Genomic DNA, 26,208 nt, shown 5'->3' with positions numbered 1-26,208 from the left:
CCAAAAGTGTTGCGTTTATATTTTTGTTGAGTGTAATAGCATCAAAACATTATATACATCACCTATGGCCAGAACACCTACAACGCGGCTGTCACCAGGGCTGCCCGGCCAGGACATTGCTCTTCCATCTATTTACTGAGCCACTCGCTCAAGCCTTTAGACAAGACCTAGAGCTAGAAGGTATCGTAATAAGAGAGACAGAGTACAAAATATGCCTTTATGCAGACAACGCTTTAGTCAGCCACAAGAACCTGGAGTCTGAAGTTCCTAGACTAATGGATTTGTTGCAGACATATGGAGCCTTGTCAGGCTATACTCTCAGTATTGACAAGACACAAGCTTTGATGTTCAACTTTACTCCATCTCCAGGTCTTAAAAATAAGTATAGGTTTAATTGGAACTCAGCTTCTATTAAATATTTAGGTGTGACAGTAACAAAAGACATATCTCAGCTGTATTCTGAAAATTATACACATATTAATACACACACAAAAAAGGACCTTGATAGATGGGTCCCTCTGCCCCTGGATCTGCGCAACAGAATAATGGTGACAAAAACAAATATTTTGCCCAGGCTACTTAACTGTTTCAGTCCTTACCCATTCATATCCCAGACAATCAATCTAGAGAGTGGGACAAGGAATGGCAAAGCCCCTAGAGTGAGATACAGAACTCTGCAGCTGCTGAAACACGGTGGAGGGATGGGCTTACTGAACCTCAAAGACAATTATTTAGCAGTACAGAAGAGGCCAGTCATGCTCTGGTGTAATCAATAATATGTTTGAAAATGGAAAGCCATGGAGCTGTCGCTGTTAGATAGGCCTCTGCAGGAAACTGCTAGGATGTCCACTGACTGCCAAACAATATGATATCCCAAGCCAGTGGCAGTGGGTTAGGTCTTCTATAGATATTTGGTCCAGTATAGTAAAGCAACCTGACATTCAGAAAGGAATCAGAATCTTAAAGTGGCCAATATATGATATTATTTGCTATGGAGGGTGGAGGGTTCATTCAGTGGGAGAGACAAGGTCTCACAGCACTCTGCCTAGTGATCAATAACAGGGAACCTTCAGATTTTAAAACCATGTCAAACAGATGTGGCTTTGCTTGAGAGGAGTTTTACAGGTACTTCCAGTTTGGGCACCCTTGATAATTTTCATGATTTTCTTTTATTAAACATTGGTTGTCCGGATCAGAAATTTCAGTTAAATATATCAAATCGTCACCTTCTTAAAATAATGGCCTAAGTCATGTGACTTAGGCCATTATTTTAAGAAGGTGACAATATATAACAGACAAACACACTGATATTTGAGAAGTGAAATGAAGGTTCTAGTATTTACATAAAGTGTGCAATAATTATTTAAACAAAATTAGGGGAGGTGATGGTCTAGTGATCTAGTGGTTAAGACATTGGACTTGAGACCAGAAGATCCTCGGTTCAAATCCCAGCCTGACTGGAAAATCACTAAGGGCCCTTGGGCAAGGTCTTTAATCCCCTATTGCTCCCGGTGTGTAGTGAGCGCCGTTATTTGTAAAGCGCTTTGAGCATCTGATGCAGATGGAAAATCGCTATATAAATGCAGTCCATTTAAGTTCTATTCTTAAACTCCTCTGGGACAGTGTTCATGGCAACGTCAGAAAAGTCCTGTGTTACAATACCGAATGTTACAATACTTGCATGTCATTTTATTTGGGGGATATGGACCTAAGCTTACCTAAAGGTGACTGATATCTCCTAAAAATGTTTATGGCAGCGAGTTAAAAAGGCGATAACAAGGCGATGGCCCTTGGGGAACCTCCTACTATCGACCAATGGGCAGCAATAATCACAAACTTCCAGCATGTGGAACGCATGACTTTCAGTTGAAGACTCCAAAAGGATAAATACGATGTTCTCTGGGAAAAATGGGACACGTATCTCACAACAAGAGGTGATAACCTCTTTTGTTTTTGATTTATGGTCTACAAAAACAATATTCTTATTTTAAAGTCTCCAGTACTGTGCTCCTGTCCTCTCAACCGTTGCTGTTCTCACTACTGTTTTACACTTGTTATTGTATGTACTTGTGTCTTGTTTAGTTACTGTCTGTAAAATGCTCTTTGAAAACATTGAAAAATAAAGTATATCTTAAAAAAAAAAAAAGATCTTTCGACTAGCACAGTAGTGGGAGTAGTAGTTGTTTCTGACCTTAGGGCTATTCTTTTTAGTTTGATTGAATCTGATCACAGGTGGCGGCACACAGAACATACATGCTGTGATTTTGAAGACTAGCGTTCCCAGAACTGGGTGTATTCTTCTCATCTCTTGCACTCACAGACACGCAAACGCTTTTGATACACGCACAAGTAGAACTTGGATCAGAGTTTATCCAAAAGGGATCTGCAGAATCAAGAGTATTCACGCCAAGTCCAAAACACACGCTCACCCTTTCTTTTTCTTGTCTTTTTCCTTGTGTTCAGCTGCTACAGGTTGCCTTGCAGGAAGCCCAGGCCTGTGTGCCAGGCTGGCTTTTACTACAGCCGCCAAGTCTGCCAGTGTATTCCCAACTACATGAGGCCCGAATGGAATTAACAAATCAGAGGCTGGCAGAGGAGAAGAAATGGGCGTCGGTGGTATGCAGACTGCGTGTCGGGGTTGTAATCACAGCTGCTATTTTCAGGCTTTTATCCTCAAGCTTGAAATTCCTGCACAAGGTGGATGGGAAATGTCCTTTTAACAGCAGGAAAGTGGGACTACGCCACAAATGGCACCTGGAGATGATTTGTGAAAATGTCCCAAAGGATTGGGAGACCTACTGACACACACACAAAAAACAAACAAAGGCCATCCATGTGCAACACAATGAGGGAACGTGGACTTGAATTTGAAACAGTGGAATGACTGAACAGCAACATGGACTTTTACCTATTTATAACATGTGCTGGAACCAACCAATCTCATCAGAACACCTTTAAAATATAAAACTGAACCAATCAGACTCAAGCCTGTGTTGGAGAAACCAGCTCATTGCTCCAGAGGCAAAAAGGGAACAACTGAGCAGAAAGTGGAAGTTTTTAAATAATAAAAACTTCAGCCAGTTTCATGGTGTATAGAAATAATGTAAAGCTTCATAAATGTTTATTGAGATCATTTAATGTGATGTTTGGGGTCTTAAGTTTCCTGTTGTGGTTGGAGTGAGTGAGAGAAAAAAAAAATCTGAGACACAGGCAGCAGCCATCACAAACTGAATGCATCTGTAGCTGCTTCACGGACGACAGGTGGTCTGCTTATGCTTGTTCCAGCTTGTAATAATTTTAATTCATTCATTTTCTTTACCTGCGTATTCCAGTTAAGGGGAGTCAGCTGGAGCCTATACAAGTGTCACAGGGTGAGAGGTGGGGTACACCCTGGACAGGCCGCCAGTCCCTCACAGGGCCACATATAGACAGACACATCCTTACTCTCAACTACGGACAATTTAAAGTACAGTCCACCTTACCTGCATGTCTATGGAAGTGGGAGGCAGCCGGAGGGAACCCACACAAACATGGAGAGAAATGCAAACTCCACACAGAAAGGACCAGGTGGGAAGCCATCTCAGGATCTTCTTGCTGTGAGGCAACAGTGCAAACCATTAATTTAGCTTGATAATTTGTTTTAAAAGAAGCTGCTTTAGTCAGCACGTTCCTTCACCTTGAATGAGTGGAGTCAGCGGAGGTCAGATAAATTATAATCATCATAACAAAAAGTGCATTCTCAAGAGCACACACATCCCCCTTTCAGCATGATTACTGATCTCTGATCCCAACCTTTACTCTTTCTTCCTGCTCAGTGCCGTTAAGTTTTCTTATATGAAATTCTGTTCCACTCCACTAAGAAGCTAAGCAACTGGTGATGTATCAGGCACGTGTCACTATGCCACTTCTCCAGTCACAGAAACGTATAACTCCTTTACAGTTGTCATGGGTGTTTTGGTGGCTTTCGTCACGATAGTCTCCTCCTTGCACTTTTTGAGAATTGGCAACTCCAGAATGATCATAGTTTGTTTTTCTTAACCAATCTAAATGAACTCTAAGGCATTTTAAGTGTTTTGGAAATGTTCATGTATTCCATCCTGACTTGTTTCAAGAAAATTGTCTGGAAAAATGTTGATTTATGTACATAATATTCCTTATATGGTTTTTTGTTTCTCTACTTACTTGGGGCTGTGAAAATAGAGGGACTCTGTATTAAAAGTAGCTGTAATTCCTAAATGGTTAATGTGATATTTTTGTTAAATCCATTGAATTAAAGCTCAAAGTACACTACAAGCACATCAGGATCATTTCATTTCAACTACATGTTGTCCAGAGGCAACATTACATTTTATGTCACTATCCAAAAAGTTATGTACCTGACTACAACAGAATGGCAAAGCAAAACCTGATTAAACTTGAGCACCATGCTCATAGAGCGCAAACCTCCACCAACACTAGTTTCCAATTCCACAAAATTTTACCTGTTTACCTGTTAGAAGTGGCTTTTCATGAGCTAAATGAGATGTGATCAAATCAAATGTCAGAAGTATGTATTTAGTTAATTTGTGCACTTTAATCAAAGGTTTTTTGTGGTGGCAGGCTTTTTTTTCTACTTTTTCCAATTTTCCCTTTCTTTTTCAGATAATTTTCACAGAACATTGGTTATCTTTGCTATGCACAATTTGTCATTACTTTTTGACACTTGGTTTCCGACTGATAACTAACTGGAAGAAAGATAAACAGGCATAAAATTGGAATCTCCATCCAATTTTGGTGTAGGTAAATCCATAACAAAAACAAGTGATTGTGGACATTTGTATATTAAATTCAAATGTCCACAAAATTCACAATCTGAATCAGATCCGAACTGTCAGGCAATAGTGTCAGTCTGCACCTCACTATCAAATGAGTGATTGTAGCACGTTTGATTAAGATATAATGTAAAATATACATTAAAAGGGGTTTTCAATGTTAAACGGCCACAAAATCTGTAATCTGGATCAGACTTTGTCAGTCGATAAAGGATACAATCCGACATGACGGTCTCAAATGTTAAAGAAATTCAATCTTTTTTGAGTTACGAATTTTTGAAAATTAGAGATTTTTCCAATTTACCAAGATTTTTTCCTGACTTTGCCCTTCAGCCTTGAAAATTTAATCAGTTCTTGCCTATCGGGATATGAATCTTCAGAAAACATTTCAGAACATATGAAAAATTGTGGCCTTCAGACTGTTCACAAACAAACAAACAGGAGTGATAACATAACCTTCAACTTTGTTGGAGGTAACAATGAATAGAACGCACGACTAAGAAAGTTTCTGTCTGCCCTGCAATTCAGTGACCGTGAACTTGAAACACTTTTCCAGCACATACCGAAACCTTTGCAAAATGTGTTTCCTTATATTGTTCCCAAAGGAAAAGCATGCACACAGCCTCCTTACAGCACCAACTGTTTGTTGCCCCCACTGGTGTTGAAACATTACAAAACAAGTAGATGAACTGGGATCAGATCAATTTATAAGCAATGAAATAAGCAAAAGTTGTTTTACAGGTTCCTTGCTCATTTGCCTTTTAACCTCTTACTAACCTTGAGTTTGACTTTAAAATGGCAAATAATGAACTGATTACACGTGGCTAACTTTGATGCACATCGATTAATTGAAGAATCAATTTGGTTTTGCATGTTACCAGACATGCCTTCCAACTGCTGAACACAGCACAAGGCATGCACATGTACAAGCAGGTATGTTGCTCGTTTCTGTACACCCCTGCCTCTTTAGGTGAGGAGGCATAACAGGCATTGGACTACCATATATAGACCAGGGTTTGATTCCTGGTGCCCAATCTGAGACTCATCCACTTTATCCAGGGATAAGCACCAAGCCAATAGGTCTGTTTAGGACACTTTCCTTCTTCCATTTCTTTCTCAACACCACTTGTCAATGTAGTGCAGCATATAACACTAGAGGAATCCTTCAAATAGTGAATCACCAAATTCAGCACAAATACTCCTTGGACATTACTCTTTTGGGGAAAAACCCCAAAACAAACAACAACAAAAAAAAAAAAAAACAAACTGGCCACTTCAATTTTCAATAGGCGGCCAGGTGGGGGTCAACTGAATAATTCCACAGGGGTCAAAAAAAAAAAAAAAAAAAAAAGCTCCAATCAATATTGAAAACTATATTGCCTTATTTGTCTAAACATAAATATTCCAAAAAGGTATAGTTTGGACAATCTGTGACTGAATGTTATGGCATTATAGGATAAAAACAGCAAAAATGGTGACAGGTCAATTTCAGTTTGCACAGAAGGTCAAAAATTAAAGTTGCTTCCATTTTGATAAAAAGTGATGCAGGTTATTGGTTAATAGGGTTTTAAAAAGGAATAGTTTGCACCGTGTGTCACAATTAATTATCACGTTACAGCGTAACATATCATATACTATAGAATCCAGTGGACGGCAACATTATTTGAGCTTTACTTTGGAGACCAAACATTCAAGTCAAAACTATTCCATTTATTAATACTATTAATTAAACCAAGTATTTGTGCTGAATTTCGTGCTTGCATCACAATTTAAAGGATTGTTCCAGTTATTTGCTCCACTAATGAAACTTATTTCACTTTAAGATGAAAGTAAGCTTTTAATTTTTCCTCCTTTTTTGTCTGTTAACATAGCTTGTGTGTGTATAAAAAGCAGAAATTGATTGGAAATATGTTTTATTTTATACTTCAACAACAAAATATAAACCCAGCCTTCAACACCCATATTATATAATAACCAGTCAAATTCTTTCAATATTTACACAAGGTAGAAATTAAACAAAATAAATATAACCTGCTGCTGCTCATTAAAAGCCAGGGAATCCAGCCGTCACCGTTGAGGGTAGTAGCTCAAATCCACCTCTGCTCCCCTGAAGAAACCCTAAAAGATCTAATTTCTCTGAGAATTCTGTAGCTTTGTGTACATGGACAAGATAAAACCTGATTAATACATCCAGAAAAACAATCATACACTGGTATGCTTTGTATATGGTATTGGTTCAAGCAGATACTGATAAAAGTGTTTTATGAATATTAATATACACTGAATGTGTTCAGTTCTGAATACGTGACTCCCGCCTGTAGAACACAATATTTAGCAAGTGGGCCCTCTGCTGGTCAATCACAGCGAGGACAAAGGGTTAAAAAAAAAGAGCAGTGCAGAATAAAACAGGAATCTTTACATTAGGAATATTATTATTTTAATAACTAATTTACATACAAACTTCTCAAAGAGAAACCGGTGTAGCGGTCACCCGACCTGAGTCTTAACTAAAATATGTTACCTTGGCATATAAACAAAACATAATGAAAAACCCCATGCTTCCATGTCCATTACTTCACCGTCAGGTCGGAGTTTAAGAACAAAAGATGTGAACAAGTGAGGAAAGTTCTTCCTATAAGAACTGTGCAAAAAGCAAACACTGTAATCTTATGGCTCACTGATGTGTAAAAGGTGAATCTGACCACAGCAGTCTGGCGTTTGTTTTTCACAGCTTGCAAAAGTCCAGTCTCTCTTTCACAAAGCTTAATCCTCCTTAACCAGTTCCAGTAACTGGTTCCAGAGCAGGCACTTCAGTTCTTGCAGTTCTTCCAACAGTCTGACTGGGATTCAGCTCTCTAGCCTTCTTCTGATTGGTGGTATTGTGTTGTGTGGCCGTTGCACGGCTCTGAATTACAGGCACATGAGAGCAGGTAGAGTCTTCACAGTTTCCAGCTTCATCTGGTAGCACGTGGTCCACAACGTGCACGTCTTTGCCCAAACGCAAACAAATCTGCTGAAGGATCAGAGTTCTGTGCAGGACCACAGACATCCAAAATACACTGTGAATGTGTATGGACTCAACTGTTGGCTGGAAAAAGAAACAACACTGTTAGATTAGAGTTAATGTGGCCATTTCCAAAATTAAAATTTATGTTTCATTTACAATCTTAAAAAATAAATAAAATAAAATAAAATAAAAAAACAAATAGGCTCAACCAAAGTTTTTCAATTTCAATTTCAATTTATTTTCATTTATATAGCGCCAAATCACAACAGAGTTGTCTCAAGGCGCGTCACACAGGTAAGGTCTAACCTTACCAACCCCCAGAGCAACAGTGGTAAGGAAAAACTCCCTCTGAGGAAGAAACCTCAAGCAGACCAGACTCAAAGGGGTGACCCTCTGCTTGGGCCATGCTACAGACATAAATTACAGAACAATTCACGGACGAATATACAAGAAATGCTATTGGCGCACAGGACAGGAGGATTTCCAACACGAATACAACTCCCATCTCTGGATGGAGCTGCACCTTAAACAGAGAAAAACAATCAGGCATCAGAAAGACAAAAAAAAAAAAGTATAATTTGCCAGCATTAATCAACAAGAAAAAACAGAGAAATACTAAGGTGATTGCCGGCCACTAGCCCTAAACTTCACTAAAAGACCCAGAATTTAGGTAAAGTTGAGGCCGCAGCCCGCTCCAATTACTAATAAATGAATTAAAAGTGTAAAAAGCGTAAAACAAAACTGTACCAGTATGCTAGCCATATGAAAGGGAAAATAAGTGTGTCTTAAGTCTGGACTTGAAAGGCAAAAACAAATAGTGCACCCCCTAGGGTGGTACCTAACTACCTACAATGGGGAAAATAAGTATTTGACCCCGTCAGTTTTGCAGGTTTTCCCACCGACAAAGAATGGAGAGGTCTGTAATTTTTATCGTAGGTACACTTCAACTGTGAGAGACAGAATCTAAAAAAAAAAGAAAGAAAAAAAAATCCAGAAAATCACATTGTATGATTTTTAAATAATTAATTTGCATTTAAGTGCAGGAAATAAGTATCTGACCCCCTACCAACCAGCAAGAATTCTGGCTCTCACATACCTGTTAATTTTTCTTTAAGAAGCCCTCTTATTCTGCACTCTTTATCTGTATTAATTGCACCTGTTTGAACTTGTTACCTGTATAAAAGACACCTGTTCACACACTCAATCACACTCCAACCTGTCCACCATAGCCAAGACCAAAGAGCTGTCTAAGGACACCAGGGACAAAACTGTAGACCTGCACAAGGCTGGGATGGACTACAGGACAACAGGCAAGCAGCTTGTTAGAAGACAACAACTGTTATGATTATTTATATTTGAAAGTGGAAGAAACACAAGATGACTCTCAATCTCCCTCAGTCTGGGATTCCACGCAAGATCTCACTTTGTGGGCTAAGGATGATTCTGAGAAAGCTCAGGTCATTGACAGGAGGACCTGGTCAATGACCTGAAGAGAGCTGGGACCACAGTCACAAAGATTACATTAGTAAGATATGATGCTGTCATGGTTTAAAGTCCTGCAGGGCAGCAAGGTCCCCCTGCTCAAGCCAGCACATGTCCAGGCCCGTTTGAAGTTCACCAGTGACCATCTGGATGATCCAGAGGAGGCATGGGAGAAGGTCATGTGGTCAGATGAGACCAGAATAGAGCTTTTTGGAATCAACTCCACTTACCATGTTTAGAGGATGAGAACAACCCCAAGAAACCCATCCCAACAGTGAAGCATGGGGGTGGAAACATCATACTCTGGAGGTGCTCTTCTGCAAAGGGGACAGGACGACTGCACCGTATTGAAGGGAGGATGGATGGGGTCATGTATTGCGAGATTTTGGCAAACAACCTCCTTCCCTCAGCAAGAGCATTGAAGATTGGTCATGGCTGGGTCTTCCAGCATGACAATGACCCCAAACATACAGCCAGGGCAACTAAGGAGGGGCTGCATAAGAAGCATTTCAAGGTCCTGGAGTGGCCTGGCCAGTCTCCAAACCTGAATTCAATAGACAATCTTTGGAGGGAGCTGAAACTCCAAACCTGAAAGATTTGGAGAAGATCTGTACGGAGGAGTGGACCAAAATCCATGTTGCAGTGTGTGAAAACTTGGTCAAGAACTAGAGGAATCGTCTGAATGGCAGACAAATGTTTCTGTACCAATTTTAAGCTCTGTTTTTCTGGGAGGTCAAATACTTATTTTATGCAATACAATGCAAATTAATTATTTAAAAATCATACAATGTGATTTACTGGATTTTTTTTTTTTAGATTCTGTCTCTCACAATTGAAGTGTACCTACGATAAAAATTACAGACCTCTCCATCTTTGTAGGTGGGAAAACCTGCAAAACTAACAGGGGGTCAAATACTTATTTTCCCCACTGTATATGCAACAGGGAGAATTACGGAGTGGTGTGCCTGCTGGAGAGGAGGACTCTGCTCCTAACCTGGCCAGGTAACCACTGCTTGGGGGAAAACAGTTCACTTTCCACTTGTATTGTTTGTTTAACTGGGATGTTGGAGGTTGCATGGCTAAAAAGGCTTTTAACAATCCAGTTTGTGCTGATCAATAACTGAACAAAAATTTACCATAAAAACGACTGAACAGATGTAAACTCACCATCGTCATCAGAGTCAAAGCCAAACAGGCTGGAGCAGCTCTGGAGCTGGAGATGACTCTGCAGCTCGGTTGTACTGTTGAAACAAGCAAAGCAGTTGGCACACCGGTGTCTCTGTGGCAGCGCGGTGGCACATCCTCGAGAGGACTCGGGAAACATTGTCATCTCTTTCCTTCGTTTGGGCATGCTGATGTATTTCTCATCAAGGTATGCTGTGGGTGGGACTCGCCTGTACGGCGTCTTTCTGTACTCGGACAGTTTGTCTTTGCATGATGGGGCAAGGTTTGCGTCTCCTTTTGTGCTACTCGCCGTTACTGAGGAACCAGAGCTGTTAACAGTGACAACCGGTGCTTCCTGTACAGCTTTTCTGTCCTCAACTACACTGTTGTTTGCTGCTGCTTTGGCTTCAGTGACTTGATGGACTTCAGTTTTTGACTTGACTGGCTTTTCTGAAGTAGGACAGTTTTTCTTGACAGACTTTGTGTTACTTGTTTTATCAAATTCTTTGTGCTTCTTATTTGTATTCCTGGACTTTGGAGTGGTTTGGGGAATCTTTTCTTTCGAGAGTTTTTTGCCAACTTGAGAATGCTTTGATTTTACAGTAGCTACTTTCTGCACTTTCTCCACACAGGCAGCAGGGGGCATCACGTCACTTAGGGTGCTAACAGTGGGAGCAGACACGGTCTCACAGGAGCTCTTGGATGTTGACTCTGATGTTTCTTGCTGTGCTATCCCTGGATCAGCATCGTTCTCCGCCGTTCTGATCTGACGTGAGCCCTTTTCCTCGACTATCTTTTTATGAACGTCTTTGTGCTTCTCATTTGGCTCGTCAGAGTTTGAAGAAACACCCTGCACATCTTTAATTTTATCAGGACATTTTTTCATGACATGAGACTTCAACTTCACTCTTGTGAAGTTCTTCTGTGTTTCTTTGGAGGTAGTGGGTGGAGCTTTCTTAGAGGAACCAGGACCGTTTTTCTCCTTTAACTTTTCAGTATCACAGCTCGCCACAACAACCGCTTTTGTCTCCACTTGCTGGCCTTCAGAGTCTGACTTGGCAGGTCTTTTTGAGGCTGAGGACTTGTTGACACGGTTTGTGTCTGCTCTGCTTCTTGTAATGCGCTGCTTCATATGCAATGCTTGTTTCCTATCTGCATTTAATGTTTGGGTTTTGTCTGAGGGGGCGACACGTGTAGGCTTCCTCTGTTGAATGTGACTCTTCTTAATCTGCTTGCTCACAGATTTGCACGGTGACTTCTCAGTTACTGTCTTAACACTGGCAGCAGTTTTAATTACTTCCTTCACCCACTGACTCCTTTCTACTTTCAGTTTTAATGTCTTTCCCATTTGAGGAGAGCTTGTGGGAAGCTGGTCCTGGCTGTTCCGAGTCTTCCGTTCGTCGATGCTCTCATTTATACTTTTGGTGGCATTTCCATCAAGCATAGCCTTCTTTAATTTTGTTGATCCACGAGGACGGCCTCTTTTTCTCGGCCCATCTGTATTTACTGGAACCTGCTTTTTCTGTAATGTGTGCCTTAATTTGCGGCGGGGTTTCAACAGAGTCATTGTGAAGAATTTCTGAGTTTGGGAAACGGTCAGATTTGTCCTCATTTCTCCCCTTTTTCTTAATTTCAGCCTTAATCTAAGAATGCGAGGAGTTTGACGTGCAGAAGTGCCCTTGTTTGACTGATTTTTTATTACACATGAATCCTCTCTTTCACTTCTTGCTTTCAGCTGTTGTTTCAGTTTTGGTTTTTTGAGAGTGCTGAGGGGAAGAGCATCAAATGGATTCCCTTTGGAGTCATTCATAGTCTGACTTCTTAGAGCAGTTTTTACACCCAGAGTCTTATCTACTGTCGTGATAGCAGCAGCATTGTTTGTTTTTAAATCGTGTTTCTTCACAGACTGTGTGCTTTGAAATCTGTCTCCGTTCTGAAAATGTGATTTGTTTACCGTTTTAGTGCGCTTGGAAGCATAGTGCTCTTTCTCATGAAGATTCAGTGCCCAGAGACATATAAATAGTTTTGGACAACCAGGAAGGCAGCACACTGCCTGCAGTGGACAGTGCTTTCTGGCATGACGTCTCATTTCATTTCCAGTTTTGAACCTAGCAGTACACCCCTGATGAAGGCAGGGATGCCGAGGAAAGAGTCTGTGTCTTTCAACATGGTGCTGGAAATGTTGGAAACTCCACAAAACCCGCATGCAGATACCACATTTATTGTTTGCTACACTGAAGGCCAATTCCAGAGTTCTGGCATCACCATAGTGATCTTCTAGAGCGTGGTATAGGAATGAAACACGGCTTCGTGATTGCAACGTATACCAAGTGCAGCCATCCATAGGACAGCAAAGTGTCTCCCGTGTCTCTGTATTATTCTCTTCAGCTTTACCAGTTTGTTTTGTGGCTCCTTTCAGGTCTCGAAGACACAATGTGTCTTGCCATTTCTTTTTAGTGGAAAAGCTCAGACGGTTCTTTTCCTGAACTGGTGTTGAAGAGTTTCTTTGTATGTCAGCACCATTAAGCATTATCGGATTTACAACTCCAACGCTTTTTCTTTGCTTGTGAGAGACTTTCCGATGGACATCTGACGTCTGTGTTACTGTCTCAGGCTTAGTTTTGTTTTTGCCAATATGCCCATTTAGTTTGTGCAACTGAGATTTCCTGGTAAACCTCTTTAACATTTTTTGTCTCTTCTGCTCTAAAAACTGTCTGCCTACCAGCTTCTTATTAGATCTCAATTCTCTGGATTTATGTGGGCTTTGAACTGGAATACTCTGAGATGTGGGAGAAATAATTTTTCTCGGTCTCCCTCTACCACAATGAAATGAAGACTGGTTTGTGTTCACGTTGACAGAGGTCTTGGCTATAGATATTTTAGGTGCAGATGTTTTGGACTCAGATACTTTGTGTTTAGTCTGCAAGACTGGATTTTCTTGGATCTTGTTTCCCACTGAATCTTTGCTCTTCTTTAGCTTCTCTATGTGATCAGATAGGTGCATCATAGCAAGGAGATCATCCTTGAACATCGTCCCACAGAACATGCACTCATCCTTACGGTAATGGAACATTGCATGTGCTACTACACGTCTACCCTTAAAACTCTTTTTACAGAAGATGCAGCAGTACTCCAGCTTTGATTCCTCTGATTCCTGTGTGCTTTCCATAGAGCTGCTGCTCTCGGGTGTGTCTACAGAAATATCATTAGTTTTCTCATCTACCTGACTTCTAATAACACCTGCACCTTCCCCATGTTCTGATAAAGAGCAGCTAGAGGTAGTCAGTTTCCTGTGAGGTAACTTAACTTTTCTTTGAATAACCGTTTCTATGTTCTCAGAGACAATGTCCTTTGCAGCCAGCTCCTTATGGTTGTTCAGCTCTTCACCAAGAATGCCTGGTACAATTTCGGTAACCATCTCTGTTACCAAAGTCAGAGCTGATATATCATCTATACCATCTGAACCTCCAGGTGCATCAGTTGCTGATGCGTCACACTGGGAGACCGTGTCCTCTCCAGACACTTTTTCTTGCTGAACATCTGCAAGAGATACTGTGCTTCCTGAATGACTTTTGACTTCATTTTTAGAAGACACGTGTCCTTTTGATTCTTCAGATAAAACCTCTCTGGCTGTGGTGATATCACAAGGTGTGCTGACAGTCTTCTCTAAAACATTCATTACTTTGGAAGACAATGGAACAAGTGACTCTTCTTGAGGTCCTGCCATTCTCTGGATGACAAGATTTGCGGCACTTTTAGACACAGAGAACGGTGAATCGAGTTGCTGTTGCTCAATGTCTCCATTTGGAGACTTCCCATCACTATGAATGTTATCTTGTGAAACATGGTACATACTGGAAACTTGAGACACTCCCATGTGAATAATGTTGCCCTTTGAAGTTTCTGACTGTGTCCCTGAACCCTCCAACAATGAGGATTGGGATGCAATGCTGACTTTCACCTCAACATCAGGTATTTCAAAGAGATCTTTTGATGAAGCGATGAACTGTGAAAACTCCACCGCAGATTCAGCTTGATGGGCTTTTTCGTAGAGCGCTACTCTTTCTGAGATACTTTCTGCTGTTTGAGGGACCATGTCTGAATGCTGAATTTCTGCCTTTTTAGTTGGTGCTAGTTTTTGTGGAGTCATACCTTTCACCTCAGTCTTGGGTGGACTTCCCTGGACAGAGGATCGTGTGATTGTGGACACGGAAACTTGAATGTTTGAACCAACACCTTTCTGCCGCCGAGCATAACAGTGTAACTGATGAACAAACATGGTTGGATCCCGCGCTCTAAGAATTACTTCATTACGATGTACAACCTTCACAGGCTGTGATGCGGGAGAAAGTTTGACTGTAGGTTTGTACAGAAGTATCTGAGGACACCCCGCCTGCCTGCTGCAAACATCATCAGTAAACGTACCCACCACTTCATTGTCTGGCAAGGAAAGCTCAAGAACTACTTCAGAAGGTGAAACTGGATTAAAACAGTCTACAGAACTGTCGTTTTGCTCTTCGTCATTCTCCTTAGACTTCAGATATGACGTTTTGTGTTTTGCATTGTTGTTGAGTTGAACAGATTCAGACTTCTTTGTGGCACAGGATCGAAGTGGCTTTTGACTACAATAAGATTTCATCTCCCCCCTTCTGACTTTTGAGTGAGCATCGTTTTCTTCAAGGTTTCCAGAATCTTCCAGAAGCCACTTGGGTCTTCTGATCTTGCGTTTTGGTCGTGTCTTTTCAGAGAGCCGGGTAGTGCGTCGTTGTTCTCCATTCCCATACTGCCAAGATAAACTGTCCCGTATTTTGCCAAGTTGCCAAAAGGAACGCCTCAGTGATTCAGGCCGTGAACCTTGAAAGCCTTTCCTCTTTTCTGTTTGTTCAACAGTTTGATGTGTTTTGCCCTGGCTAACCTTGAGTCTTTTGGGTGCCAGGTCAGCTCCATCGTCTTTGTGGTGTCTCTTCTTTGCAGCTTCTGGAGATTCCATTTTAGCTCTTTTCTGACATACTGAAATACTTGAAAGGCAAGTGGGTTCTTTGGTGCAATAGTTCGGGACCCATTTTTCCTCCATAATTTCTTCTAAGGCAGCACTAACCACTTTCTCATTCATCAGCTTCAAACAGTTGGTCCGCAAAGCAATGAGGTTCCAGAACTCTGGGTCAAAATACAAGTCCTTCTTTAGCACCTAAAGACAAATTTAACACATTAAGTCACCCAGGACAATAAGGAACTCTGTAGGCATAAATTTCTACAAAAGCAAAACACAATGTTTAGGACGCAAGTGCACAAAACAAACATACACAGAGACCTTAAATTGGATCCATAAAGGGTGGGGAGAGTGCAGGTTGTCATTCCATTCACAGACTCCACCAGATGATTTGAATGAACAACAGTTGAATCTGTGTTTCCAATGAAAACCTGTACCCACCCCACCCAGTTTTAATTCAGTTAGCCCCCTAGTGCAGGAATTAAAGCAACAAACAAACAAAAACTTCTGGTCAAATCATAAGATGTTCACATCTACCTTTTTATAGAAACCCTTTTGTGATCGTGTCCAGGATTTAAGGTAAAACAAGGTGGACACAGCTAAGAAAACAATCATAATAAACAGAAATGTTTTAAAAAACAAAAGTTTAAATGCAAGGTGTGTTTGTTTCTCCTGGTCAAAAAATTGATTTGCTCTTCATAATTAGAATAGGTTAAAAAATAAAATAAAATCACCGGCAAACAGAAAAAATAAACATGAGCCATTTTCTCTTATTCCAGACATGTAACAGGGTGAGGTCATAAGAGGTCAGACTGCCAGTGCCAACAATGAAGAGGGTGTGGGAGGGGGTACAGGGGACTGCCCTGTGAAAATTTTTTGAAAATGAGGTACCAAATGGTGCATTCTGATCACAATTTTGAGGATGAATAGAATAAAAAGTCTGTATTTGCTCACAAAAAGTTTTTTCTATTTAACATATATTTAGACATAGTGAGGGTCATGGTAGCTAGTGTGCCTTAAGTGAGAGCACGGCGTCAACTCAGAACGGGGCTATTTTGGATTTAACTGCGCTGAACTACTGAATGAACCTTTAATGTTTTCAACATTTTTTTAAAATCATTTAACCACATACAGCAACACATCCAGGTAGAGGTACTATCAAAATAAATATAAAAATAGTTAAGCTATCAAATTTACAATTAATAATGATTTATTTAATTAATTTAAAGCCTGATTTATGCAGCTGCAGCTCTGTAACTGTCATTCAATGATGTGCGTGACAGTTTTAAAGTTCTCTATCTCTGGTTTGTGCTTCATTATGGACTAATTTGACACTCAACAAGCTTTTGTTTCTATAATCATCACCTCCAAATCAAAGGTTAACTGTACATTTTCCTCTTTTACTGACTTTGTGCTGTAAATGTTTCGACTTTTCTGATCCATTTGTAATCAGCGTGCGCAGTGCAAAAACTATAATATGATGCCAGAGAAAGGAGTACAGAGCCACCATCGACAGCATCCTGACGTACTGCATCACAGCGTAGTACAGGGGGTGCTCAGCAGCAGACAGGAGAGCGCTGCAAAGGGTGATCAAAATGGCCCAGAGGATCACTGGTTGCTCTCTGCCCAGCCTGGAAGACATTGCCAGCTCTCGCTACCTCAGCAGAGCTGCCAGCATCAGCAAAGACACATCCCACCCCAGAAACCACCTGTTTGACCTACTACCTTCCGTCCGACGGTATAGGTCAATCAAAACTAGGACAAACAGACTCAAGGACAGCTTTCTTCCCAGAGCGATCACTGCACTGAACAATAACAAACCACTTTAATCTGCACTTTTCAAGTTTCTTGTGCAATATTTGTAAATCATGTGCAATTTTCCCATGCAATATGATTCCACAGTTGTATATAATTCTCGTTTTACATTTTACTTGGTTCACATTTTATTTTATCTTATGTTTATATTAGTTGTACATATACTCTGAACAATTTACCGTTAAGTTTCACTATCCTTATTTGGCTAAAAATTACTCGCACCACAGAAAGCACCTTCTTGGAGTTGCTCTCAAATCTCGTAATGCAAATTACAATGACAATAAAGGCGATTCTGATTCTGAAAAGGAGAAAAGTGTCAAATCAAAGCCTTTTGTGTCTGATTTAACAGGTGCACGTCCAGGCTGCCAGTCTGAGTCTGAGCACGGTGAGAAAAAAAATAAACGTTCGGACTTTTAATCAGGGAAATGACTCCGGTCACACAAATGTTGAGTGTCAGAGGTGAACTTTAATTTGTACCCCTGTTATGTGCATGTCCAGACTGCTCGAAGTTTTTAATGAACGCTATATTGGAAGAAAGATGGCACCAGGATTCACGTGACCATTTTGTTTTTTCCGACTCGTCATGTCGCCACTCTCTCAATTAAGACACACTAGTGGTAGCAGCAAAAAAATTGGACTCATTTCCATTACAATAACTTTCCATTCATGACATAGCAGTCAAGCCACAGGTAGGACACAATTATGCAAAATCTGAAACTGCACAGCAATGCACAGTAAACTGATTGAACAATATTCAATGAAACTTATTTGAACTGATATTCAATAGCAGAATAAATTTGTCATTCATAACTGTATAGATTCAAAACAGTGAGGTTCGAGATGATATGAGGTAAAATAATCAATTTTAAAATTGCATGCCAGCACTGCTGTGTCATGTATCCGTGAGAATGAAACACCTTAGATTGAACTAGGCTATTATTGAGCCAATATGACACCTGAACCACTTGGGTTCAAAGAACTGACAGCTTAGTTGTGTGAAGCGCCTTGAGGCAACTTTGTTGTGATGTGGCACTATATAAATGAAGGGAAGTTGTTTTGTTGACTGCACGGACTTTTGGGCGACTCTTGGTTTCACTGTTTTGTTGTGGTCATTGAGGCACTGTTTTCCACATGAAGCGTACTTCGAGTGGTCCTGACACCAGACGCATTCAGCTTCCTTGAGCTTCCTGACGTAGTCTGAGAAATAATCTCTGAGCTCGTCCTTTTCCTCCATCCATGACCTTTTAACCATTTTTTGAGGATGTCATCAGTCAACGCAATGTTATCATGAATTCATCGTGCGTAAAAGACCGAAATTTCACTTTTGTTCAGAATACCGGTTAAATAACATTTCATCCAACTTATGAAACATGGCACGTTTCAAAAACTACCTGAGCCCACACACTCAAACCGTCTTGAAAATGCTGCGGTAAGAGCCACAACTTACTGCAATTTAAGTTAAATAGGATGCAAATGTCATATTTTGTTACTTTGTTATTAGGGCTGCCACAACTAGTCGACTAGTCATGACAACATCGACTAATGAAACCGTCGACAACTAATTTAGTAGTCGACGAGTCGTTTATTTTATTTAAGTCTTTGATTTTCTCTCAATTCATAGTTTTAGGCAGCGAGCCGTCCTGCCGTCATTTGGACGTTCAAACTTGGATAAGACGGCCGATTAAAACAGTGGCCATCTTGTCCAAAGCCGTCGAAAATGCGCAGTTTACCGGAGGAGCTGTGTGTGTATGTGTGTGTGCACGTGCGCGGAGTCAACTCGCTGCAGACGGCGAACAGAGGCACGCAACGTTACATTCTGCTGAGAACCATCAGTGCACATGACACAGTGAGCGCGGAGCAGAGAGAGAGGATTTTAACCCGAGTGAACATGTTAAAAATAACAACAAAAAAAACGTGGAACTGCCTTTACTTTTCTCTGCTCTTTCTCTCCCGGTGTTTTTCTGATGGCACCGTCCTGTTCACACCATGTGCACGTCGTATACTGAATTTATGAGATCATGAGATGAAATCAATGGTCAAATATCCTTAAAAAATCCTTAAAAAATGAGAATATATAAATGAACTGAGGAAAAATTACGCATTCACGGGTTAAAACCCTGCTGTGGAGAAGCTGCAGTGATGTTCAGAGGCACAGATCACAAAAAGCAGGTGAGAACTCTGAACTTTAACAGCTGTTATTTTCCAAAGGTATTGATTTGTTCAATCTTAAGCTTAATGTAGTGTTCAAGCACAAAACGTGACTGATGCGGAGAAAAAAATTACTTAATCACACTAAAATGAACTGCAGACAGAATAAAAATACAAGCTGCTGATTTTTGTTATTTTTCAAAGTTATTATAAGCTGCAGCTATATGTTTTAATTATTTCAAAGTGAGTTACCTCTTATTTTATTCCGATTTATTCATACAAAAAATATGGGGAGTCAAATCAGCCTGCATTGTTTTGTTCAGTTTATATCAAAGTTTTCCTGCACGTCTGTGTATTTTTTCATTCTTTATAAGAGTTTGGTGTTTGCATTTGCTCCACAAAGTTTTAAAACACAATAAAATGTTCACACTTTTCTCTCTAGCAGTTCTGTAATTTCAGAAATGCAACAGAAATAACCACAAATCAGAAAAAGTTGAGACTATAAGTAAAATGAAGATAAAACTAAAAATGTTGCACTATTCCCAGTTTCTCCACTCACAGAAGTCAAAAGTTCTTCCAGAGTTGTGTCTTGGTGGCTTCCCTCACTTTTCTCCTTCCAGCATGGATTTTGAGAACTGCCTACCTGACACAGATTTACTATAAAGTACCACACTGTTTGTATTTCTGAATGATTGATGTAAATGAAGTCTAAGAAATGGTCACCGATTTGGAAATGTTCATGTTTTCATCCCGACGTTTCTTGGAAAATGCTGCAGGCCTTAAATTAGGAAATTATGTATGATCTGACTAGTCGACTAATCACAAAAATAATCGTTGACTAGTCCTTCAAATAGGGCTCCCACAAATAGTCATTTGTGGGAGCCCTATTTGTTATACAGTAAAACTCACCTAAACCATCATCATATTAACCGGATACTCACACTCACTGGACAAAAGCAAAAGTCCCAAAGCTTTTGTTTGGTTTTCCATGTAATAAATGCCGTACATACCGGATTTTGTATAATGGATTTTCACTCACATTGTCCTGTCCCATTGCAATATATTTCTATTAAAAACCCCTCACATGTACCAGACAGAGCAGTCTGGACATGCACAGTCACAACAGAGGTACGAAATGAAGTTCAGCACAGACACTGGCCGATTCAAGGAAAGTGGGTGCCGTATTTCCTTGATTAAAAGCCTGGGCGTTTAGTTTTTTTCAAACTGTGTTCAGATCCGGAACCTAAATGAGGCAGGCCTTAATTCAAGGCCGGTGATTATTAACAAAATGCTGCTTGCTGCCTAAACTGTAATATGGTGTTAAGTTTCACACGGATATCTCTGGGTGTGGCGAACCAAACCATTTTAGATCAAAGAGCTCTGCGTGGCTGCGAATCCTCCCCGTAGCCTGACGTGCACCTGCTTTAACTACACAGACTGTAAGGGCTATGATGTCACTTTTACGTTTTCACTCCACCGATTACATTTCGATCATGAATCAAATATGTTTGGCAGAAAAGTCCACCAATATGACCAACTTCACAACACAGAGTCAGAAAAAGCCGCTCAAATGACTTGCAATTCATGAAGGGAAATTACAGGCACCATACCATTGGTTTGGAGGTTGATGATTGCATAAAGAAGCTTGCTGGAGATTGTTGAGGGACAAACTGATCCAGAAAAGTGGCCTGTGGCCTTCTGTGTGAAATTTGCGTGTTCTCCCCATGTTTGCGTGGAATTCCTCGGGGTGCTCCGGCTTCCTCCCATATCCAAAGACGTTAGGTGGATTAGAAACTTTAAATTATACGTAGGTGTGCATGTGGGTGTGAATGTGGTTCATCTTTATGTGGCCCTGTGACAGACCGGCGTCCTGTGCAGGGTGTACCCCCCCAGACACACACACGCCCTATGACTGCTGGAATAGGCTCCACCCCCCGTGACCCATAACTGGAGTAAGCTGTTGAACATGAACCCCCCCTCCCTTCCTGTAGCAGCAGTCAGAGAGAGAGAGAGAGAGACAGGCACAGAGAGAGAGAGAGAAAGAAGGTGCATTAGAGAATCTGGTTCATTTATCCTAAAACAGTTGATCAGAAAAACGCTTCTACTGTCGCAGGAACATCACTGAAATATGTTGTTTTTTTCCCCTCGATTTCATTCTCAATGTGGTTGAAAATTAACTTGCCAAGTCGGGCAAGTGAACGGTGTAAAGCACTGGTCCGTTAGCACTGTTCACATGCCAGTGTTGAGCAGGAAAGCATTACTGTCGGGCTCTGCCATATATGGCCTTTTGACAGCCCAACTGACAATGGAAATCCGTCGTAGCGATGGAGAACTTTACCCTCCTAGTGTAGTGTTAAAACTAGACTGTAGTGTGTATTTAACTCATATTTCCTTTGTCTTGGTTCTGACTGCTATACAATAGGCCAGACCATATTGGGTCTAAAACAACATGATACACCAGTTCTGCAAAACTCTACAATGGTACAAACAAAACGATGTATTATAAACAAAAACTATATATTCTCTTTGTCTCGAACAAATGTAACAAAGTGCTGTACCTGCAAGGTTTCAAAGCGAACGTGATTGCCAATGGGGCTGTGCTCTGCATGGTACTCCTGATCAGGATGCATGTAGAGAAGGTAGACCATCTTGTAGGTCTCAACAGTGCGTTCCAAAAAGAAGACGAGAAGAGCACATGCCCGGCAAACCTCCAAGTCATTTGGCAGAAGGCTGGCAATGGTTTTGTAGATTAGGGATTTGGTGATGACATCACAGGGAAGGCAAGACTCCAGAGCATTAGCACAAAGCTCCACACAAAACTGGATCCCATCTTCACCCAGCTAGACACAAACACAAAGGGTTTAACTCAGTGTAAGATTTTCATGTCTAGGATGCCACCCCCCCCCAACACACACACACACACACACACACACACACACACACACACACACACACACACACACACACACACACACACACACACACACACACACACACACACACACACACACACACACAACATGACTGACAACAGTTTTCCAATCTCTAAAATCAAATGCTGATTAGGATTGGGGGGACAAAAAAAAAAAAAAAAATTAACACGTATTTAAAATAAAGAGTAGAACAACACAAACAAGAGCAAGGCGATCAGAGACAGCAGTCTTCACCCCATTCACACAACTAGTGGAATATAACAATTAACATAACCATTTTATTAAATGATCTGTGATTTTATATAATTTCCTGTATTAAAAAAAAAAAAAAAAAGTCAACACATGTAATGACTCTTCCCACAACATATCACACACAATGGTCAACTCCTACTTCCTCACTGATGTGTCATCAGCCAGTACAGCCACTCAAGGACATTCACATAGTTGTCCTGAAGCCACTCCTTTGATATCTTGGCTGTGTGCTTCAGGTCACTGTCCTGCTGAAAGTTGAATCGTCGCCCCAGTCTGAGGTCAAGAGCGCTCTAGAGCAGGTTTTCATCTAGGATGTCTCTCGACATTGCCGCATTCATCTTTCTCTCAATCCTGACTAGTCTCCCAGTTCCTGCTGCTGAAAAACATTCCCACAGCATGATGCTGCTACCACCATGCTTCACTGTAGGGATGGTGCTTGGTTTCCTCAAAACATGACACCTGGCATTGACCCCAAAGAGTTCAATCTTTGTCTGGTCAATCTTTGTTGTCCTTTAGGTGCCTTTTGGCAAACTCCAGGTGGGCTGCCATGTGCCTTTTAATAAGGCTGTGAATACTAACCTACATGCGATTTCTTTTTTTTTTTTAATAAATTTGCAAAATTCTCAAAAAACATTTTTCACATTGTCATTATGGGATATTGTGTGTAGAATTTGTAGGGGAAAAAATTAATTTCACCCATTGTGGAATAAGACTAACATAAAAAAATGTGGGAAAAGTGTAGCACTGTGGATACTTTCTGCATGCATTGTATGTATGTCTTTGTTGTAGATACTAAAACATGTTAACGCATGTATGCATATGTATGTTGTTGAGGAGGGGCTGTGTGCCTGCCTGACTGCAGCAGTACTGAAGTGCTGTGCTTACTGGAGGAAGTAAAGATGGCACTGCTGCAAATGAATGTCATTCAGTCATTTTCTCAATTCTGCATCACTTATTTGCACCCAAAATTCTTGTTACCCGACAAATTAAAAATGTACATTAACGCCTTACCTCTTGCAGTATGGCTCTGATGAATGGGAATACTGAATTAATACTGGCCGCAGATAACATCAGCTGATGACTTTCTTCCAATAAAGCTTGTTTAGATGTATTCAACCGGCTGTGAAGCTTAGTCCATATGAAAACAAGATCCCTGCAAACAACACACGAGTTGAGAATTGATCCCCATGCTTATTTTAAATAGTGCAAGAATGCACATTATAAATGGAATACTATGTTAAAGTTCACTTATTAGAAACCTTAAAGTAAATCTGAGTTTTTGCAATAAGAAAAACTCCTTCCACAAGCCTTGAAATTAAAGTACATGCCTCTGGTAAATGAAAAGCCAAATGAGATGACTATTCTAAATAAAGATTTATCAAAATATTGATGTATTACATTTTAATTTTGGTGCCATATGCCCTGAGAAATTAAGTCATAAACATGGGGAAATTAGCATGATTTCATCTTCCGCTGATAAATGCTCAATTGTCTCTTTTTCCCATGCTCTGCCAGGAGCCATGACCTGGACACCGGATTGGCGATCAATCATGGAGAAAATTTTTTATCCCTGTGTTTTTAAATGTGACACAAAGACTGAGAGAAAGTGACTGCTTTTGCAATCTTAACAGCAGAGCCATGACATGGACACCAGACCAGCTCCCAGCTGTTTAATGGCGGTACCTTAAAGCCCCAGACACAACCCATCGTGCGTTTTTTTTTCGCCGTACGTTTTCTGCGGATGCCATGGCCACTACGTTTTTGTGAAAACGTACGGAGGCAGTAGCAAGAGGAGGGAGGGAGTACGTTCAACGCACGTCTCTAGGAGTGTAATGATAAAGAGAGTTGACAATAAAGCAGTGTGTGTGTGTGTGTGTGTGTATGTGTGGGGTCGCTTTTCTTTTTTATGAGCGGGACCGGAGCGGCAGGTGTTTTTCGGCATCGGCGATGCATGAGCATGTCCAGCCTGCAGCGGTCAGTTGTACGAGTGTTTACTTGCCTCGAAAAGTTACAGCTAGTTATCAGACTGAAGCTGTGGAGTGTGTGTTGCTGACGTTTGGAAATAAAGTCCAAGTTCAAGTTAGAAGCTGCGTCGTGCAGGCAAATCTGTCGGCCTCCATAGTATGTGGTGAGTGCCGTAATCCGTACTGCCTACCTACGGATTTGGTTATTTCAATAATAATTGAACAAAAATGTGCAGCTTTGAATCCGTACTGAGGCAGTACTCACAACGTGCGTCATCTGTACTGCTGGTGAATCCGCAGCCTGACCGCAGCGAACGTTCTGCATGCACTAAAACCTCTACGGCGTGTCTGCGTGCTACTAAATTCGTACTGAGGCAGTACTTACGACGTACGGATCTCCAAATTTAGCCCATGTTTTTGCAAGTAGACTGCATGCACGTGCAAGCACGGCGGGTTGTGACCACGGCTTAACTGATCAATGATTGTGGACAATCGGCAATTGGATTTTTATTAAGCATCATATGTCATACAATCTGGAGGTTTTGAAAGGAGATAACGACTTTACATACAGAGCCGTGTGGAACTGGAGCAGGAATGAAATTCTATTTGGATATATCAGGGCCCACACAAGTTAAAGACTTGGAAGAAATGATTTAGAATCTGGTATATAATTTTTTAAAAGATAGTGTTGACTGGAGTGAGATATGACCTTTAGATTGACTTACCATAAATGGTTCATATCTCCTGTGCTGAGTTGGTGGGAAAGGAAAACTCTACTAAGGCCAAGAAGAAACTCACTGCTTTCCTCAAACTCCAAACTACATATGATGTGCACAGCATCTTCGCCGTTAATGTCAACCACCTAAAACATCCAAACAATATCTTAGTCCAGCTGTCCGGTGGCAATGTGGCAAAAACAGGTTTGTAAACCAAAGCCATAATCCAAGCCACTGCAAATGCATTCATCTTCCCCAAACTACACTCACTTAACTCACCTCTTTGTGAAGACGGTCATGCTGTGCAGTTTTGTAAAGCCATGTTAGGTACACCTGGAGGAAGAACAAGTGTTGCCCTGCTCTGGGATGATAAGCGCAACACTTAGCCAGGGCCACAGCTTCATCCAAACGTTCACAGGCTAAAAGGTAGCGTACCCGCAACTCAAAGAACACTGGCAGCTCTGAGTCAATGTACCTGTCCACTGTAAGAAATTCAGGGGGGGGGGAAAATGAGAGATTTTAGATTGTTCTGATGCAGCAAACACCACAAGGATTAATAATACTGTATTAATATTAATAATTATTATATTAATAATACTGATAATAATGTTACTTTTTTATAGCTTTCTTTTCTACCCCATTAATACTTCTGTTCGTTTTTCAGTTGAACTGCTGTGAATTTTAAGTAATTTTTACTCCTGTGTAAAATCTTAGGAGCGGCTAGCATTTTCGCTAGCGGTTAGCTTGCGTTAGCTATTTCTGACCCTTGTCATCATTTTTTTCATTTCATTTTTTTACACTCCTGTTAATTAATTATGTGTTTAGTGTATTTTATAACTGCTGCTTTTTTACCTGTTTAATACTTCTGTTAGTTTTTCAGTGTAACTGCTGTAAATTTTAATTCATTTATCTGCGTCTGTGAGAGC

The 26,208-nt window shown here is 40.7% G+C and overlaps 2 protein-coding genes across 4 annotated transcripts in view; one reads left to right on the top strand and one right to left on the bottom strand.

Annotated features, from left to right (window-relative positions):
- The window catches only part of LOC117514608 (vascular endothelial growth factor C-like), a 66,965-nt gene extending 63,723 nt beyond the window's left edge, over positions 1–3,242 (top strand). For both annotated transcript variants that reach the window (XM_034175159.1, XM_034175150.1), the window contains exon 8: positions 2,464–3,242. In XM_034175159.1, the coding sequence (XP_034031050.1) occupies positions 2,464–2,575 (112 nt within the window). In that variant the 3' untranslated portion in view covers positions 2,576–3,242. The remainder of the gene's footprint in view (positions 1–2,463) is intronic.
- A 3,463-nt stretch (positions 3,243–6,705) lies between these two features.
- Positions 6,706–26,208, bottom strand: part of LOC117514596 — a 71,962-nt gene continuing 52,459 nt past the window's right edge. Inside the window, exons 5-11 of one of the 2 annotated variants that reach the window (XM_034175137.1) lie at positions 25,562–25,764; positions 25,292–25,428; positions 23,614–23,755; positions 21,976–22,257; positions 14,240–15,652; positions 10,468–14,170; positions 6,706–7,899 (exon numbers count right to left, since the gene is read on the bottom strand). In XM_034175137.1, the coding sequence (XP_034031028.1) occupies positions 7,889–7,899; positions 10,468–14,170; positions 14,240–15,652; positions 21,976–22,257; positions 23,614–23,755; positions 25,292–25,428; positions 25,562–25,764 (5,891 nt within the window). In that variant the 3' untranslated portion in view covers positions 6,706–7,888. Of the gene's footprint in view, positions 7,900–10,467; positions 15,653–21,975; positions 22,258–23,613; positions 23,756–25,291; positions 25,429–25,561; positions 25,765–26,208 lie in introns of both variants that reach the window. The other variant, XM_034175130.1, reaches the window with a different exon arrangement.

The sequence above is a fragment of the Thalassophryne amazonica genome, chromosome 1 (genome assembly GCF_902500255.1).
Source record: "Thalassophryne amazonica chromosome 1, fThaAma1.1, whole genome shotgun sequence".
NCBI lineage: Eukaryota > Metazoa > Chordata > Actinopteri > Batrachoidiformes > Batrachoididae > Thalassophryne > Thalassophryne amazonica.
This window is presented reverse-complemented; position numbering and strand designations above follow the sequence as displayed.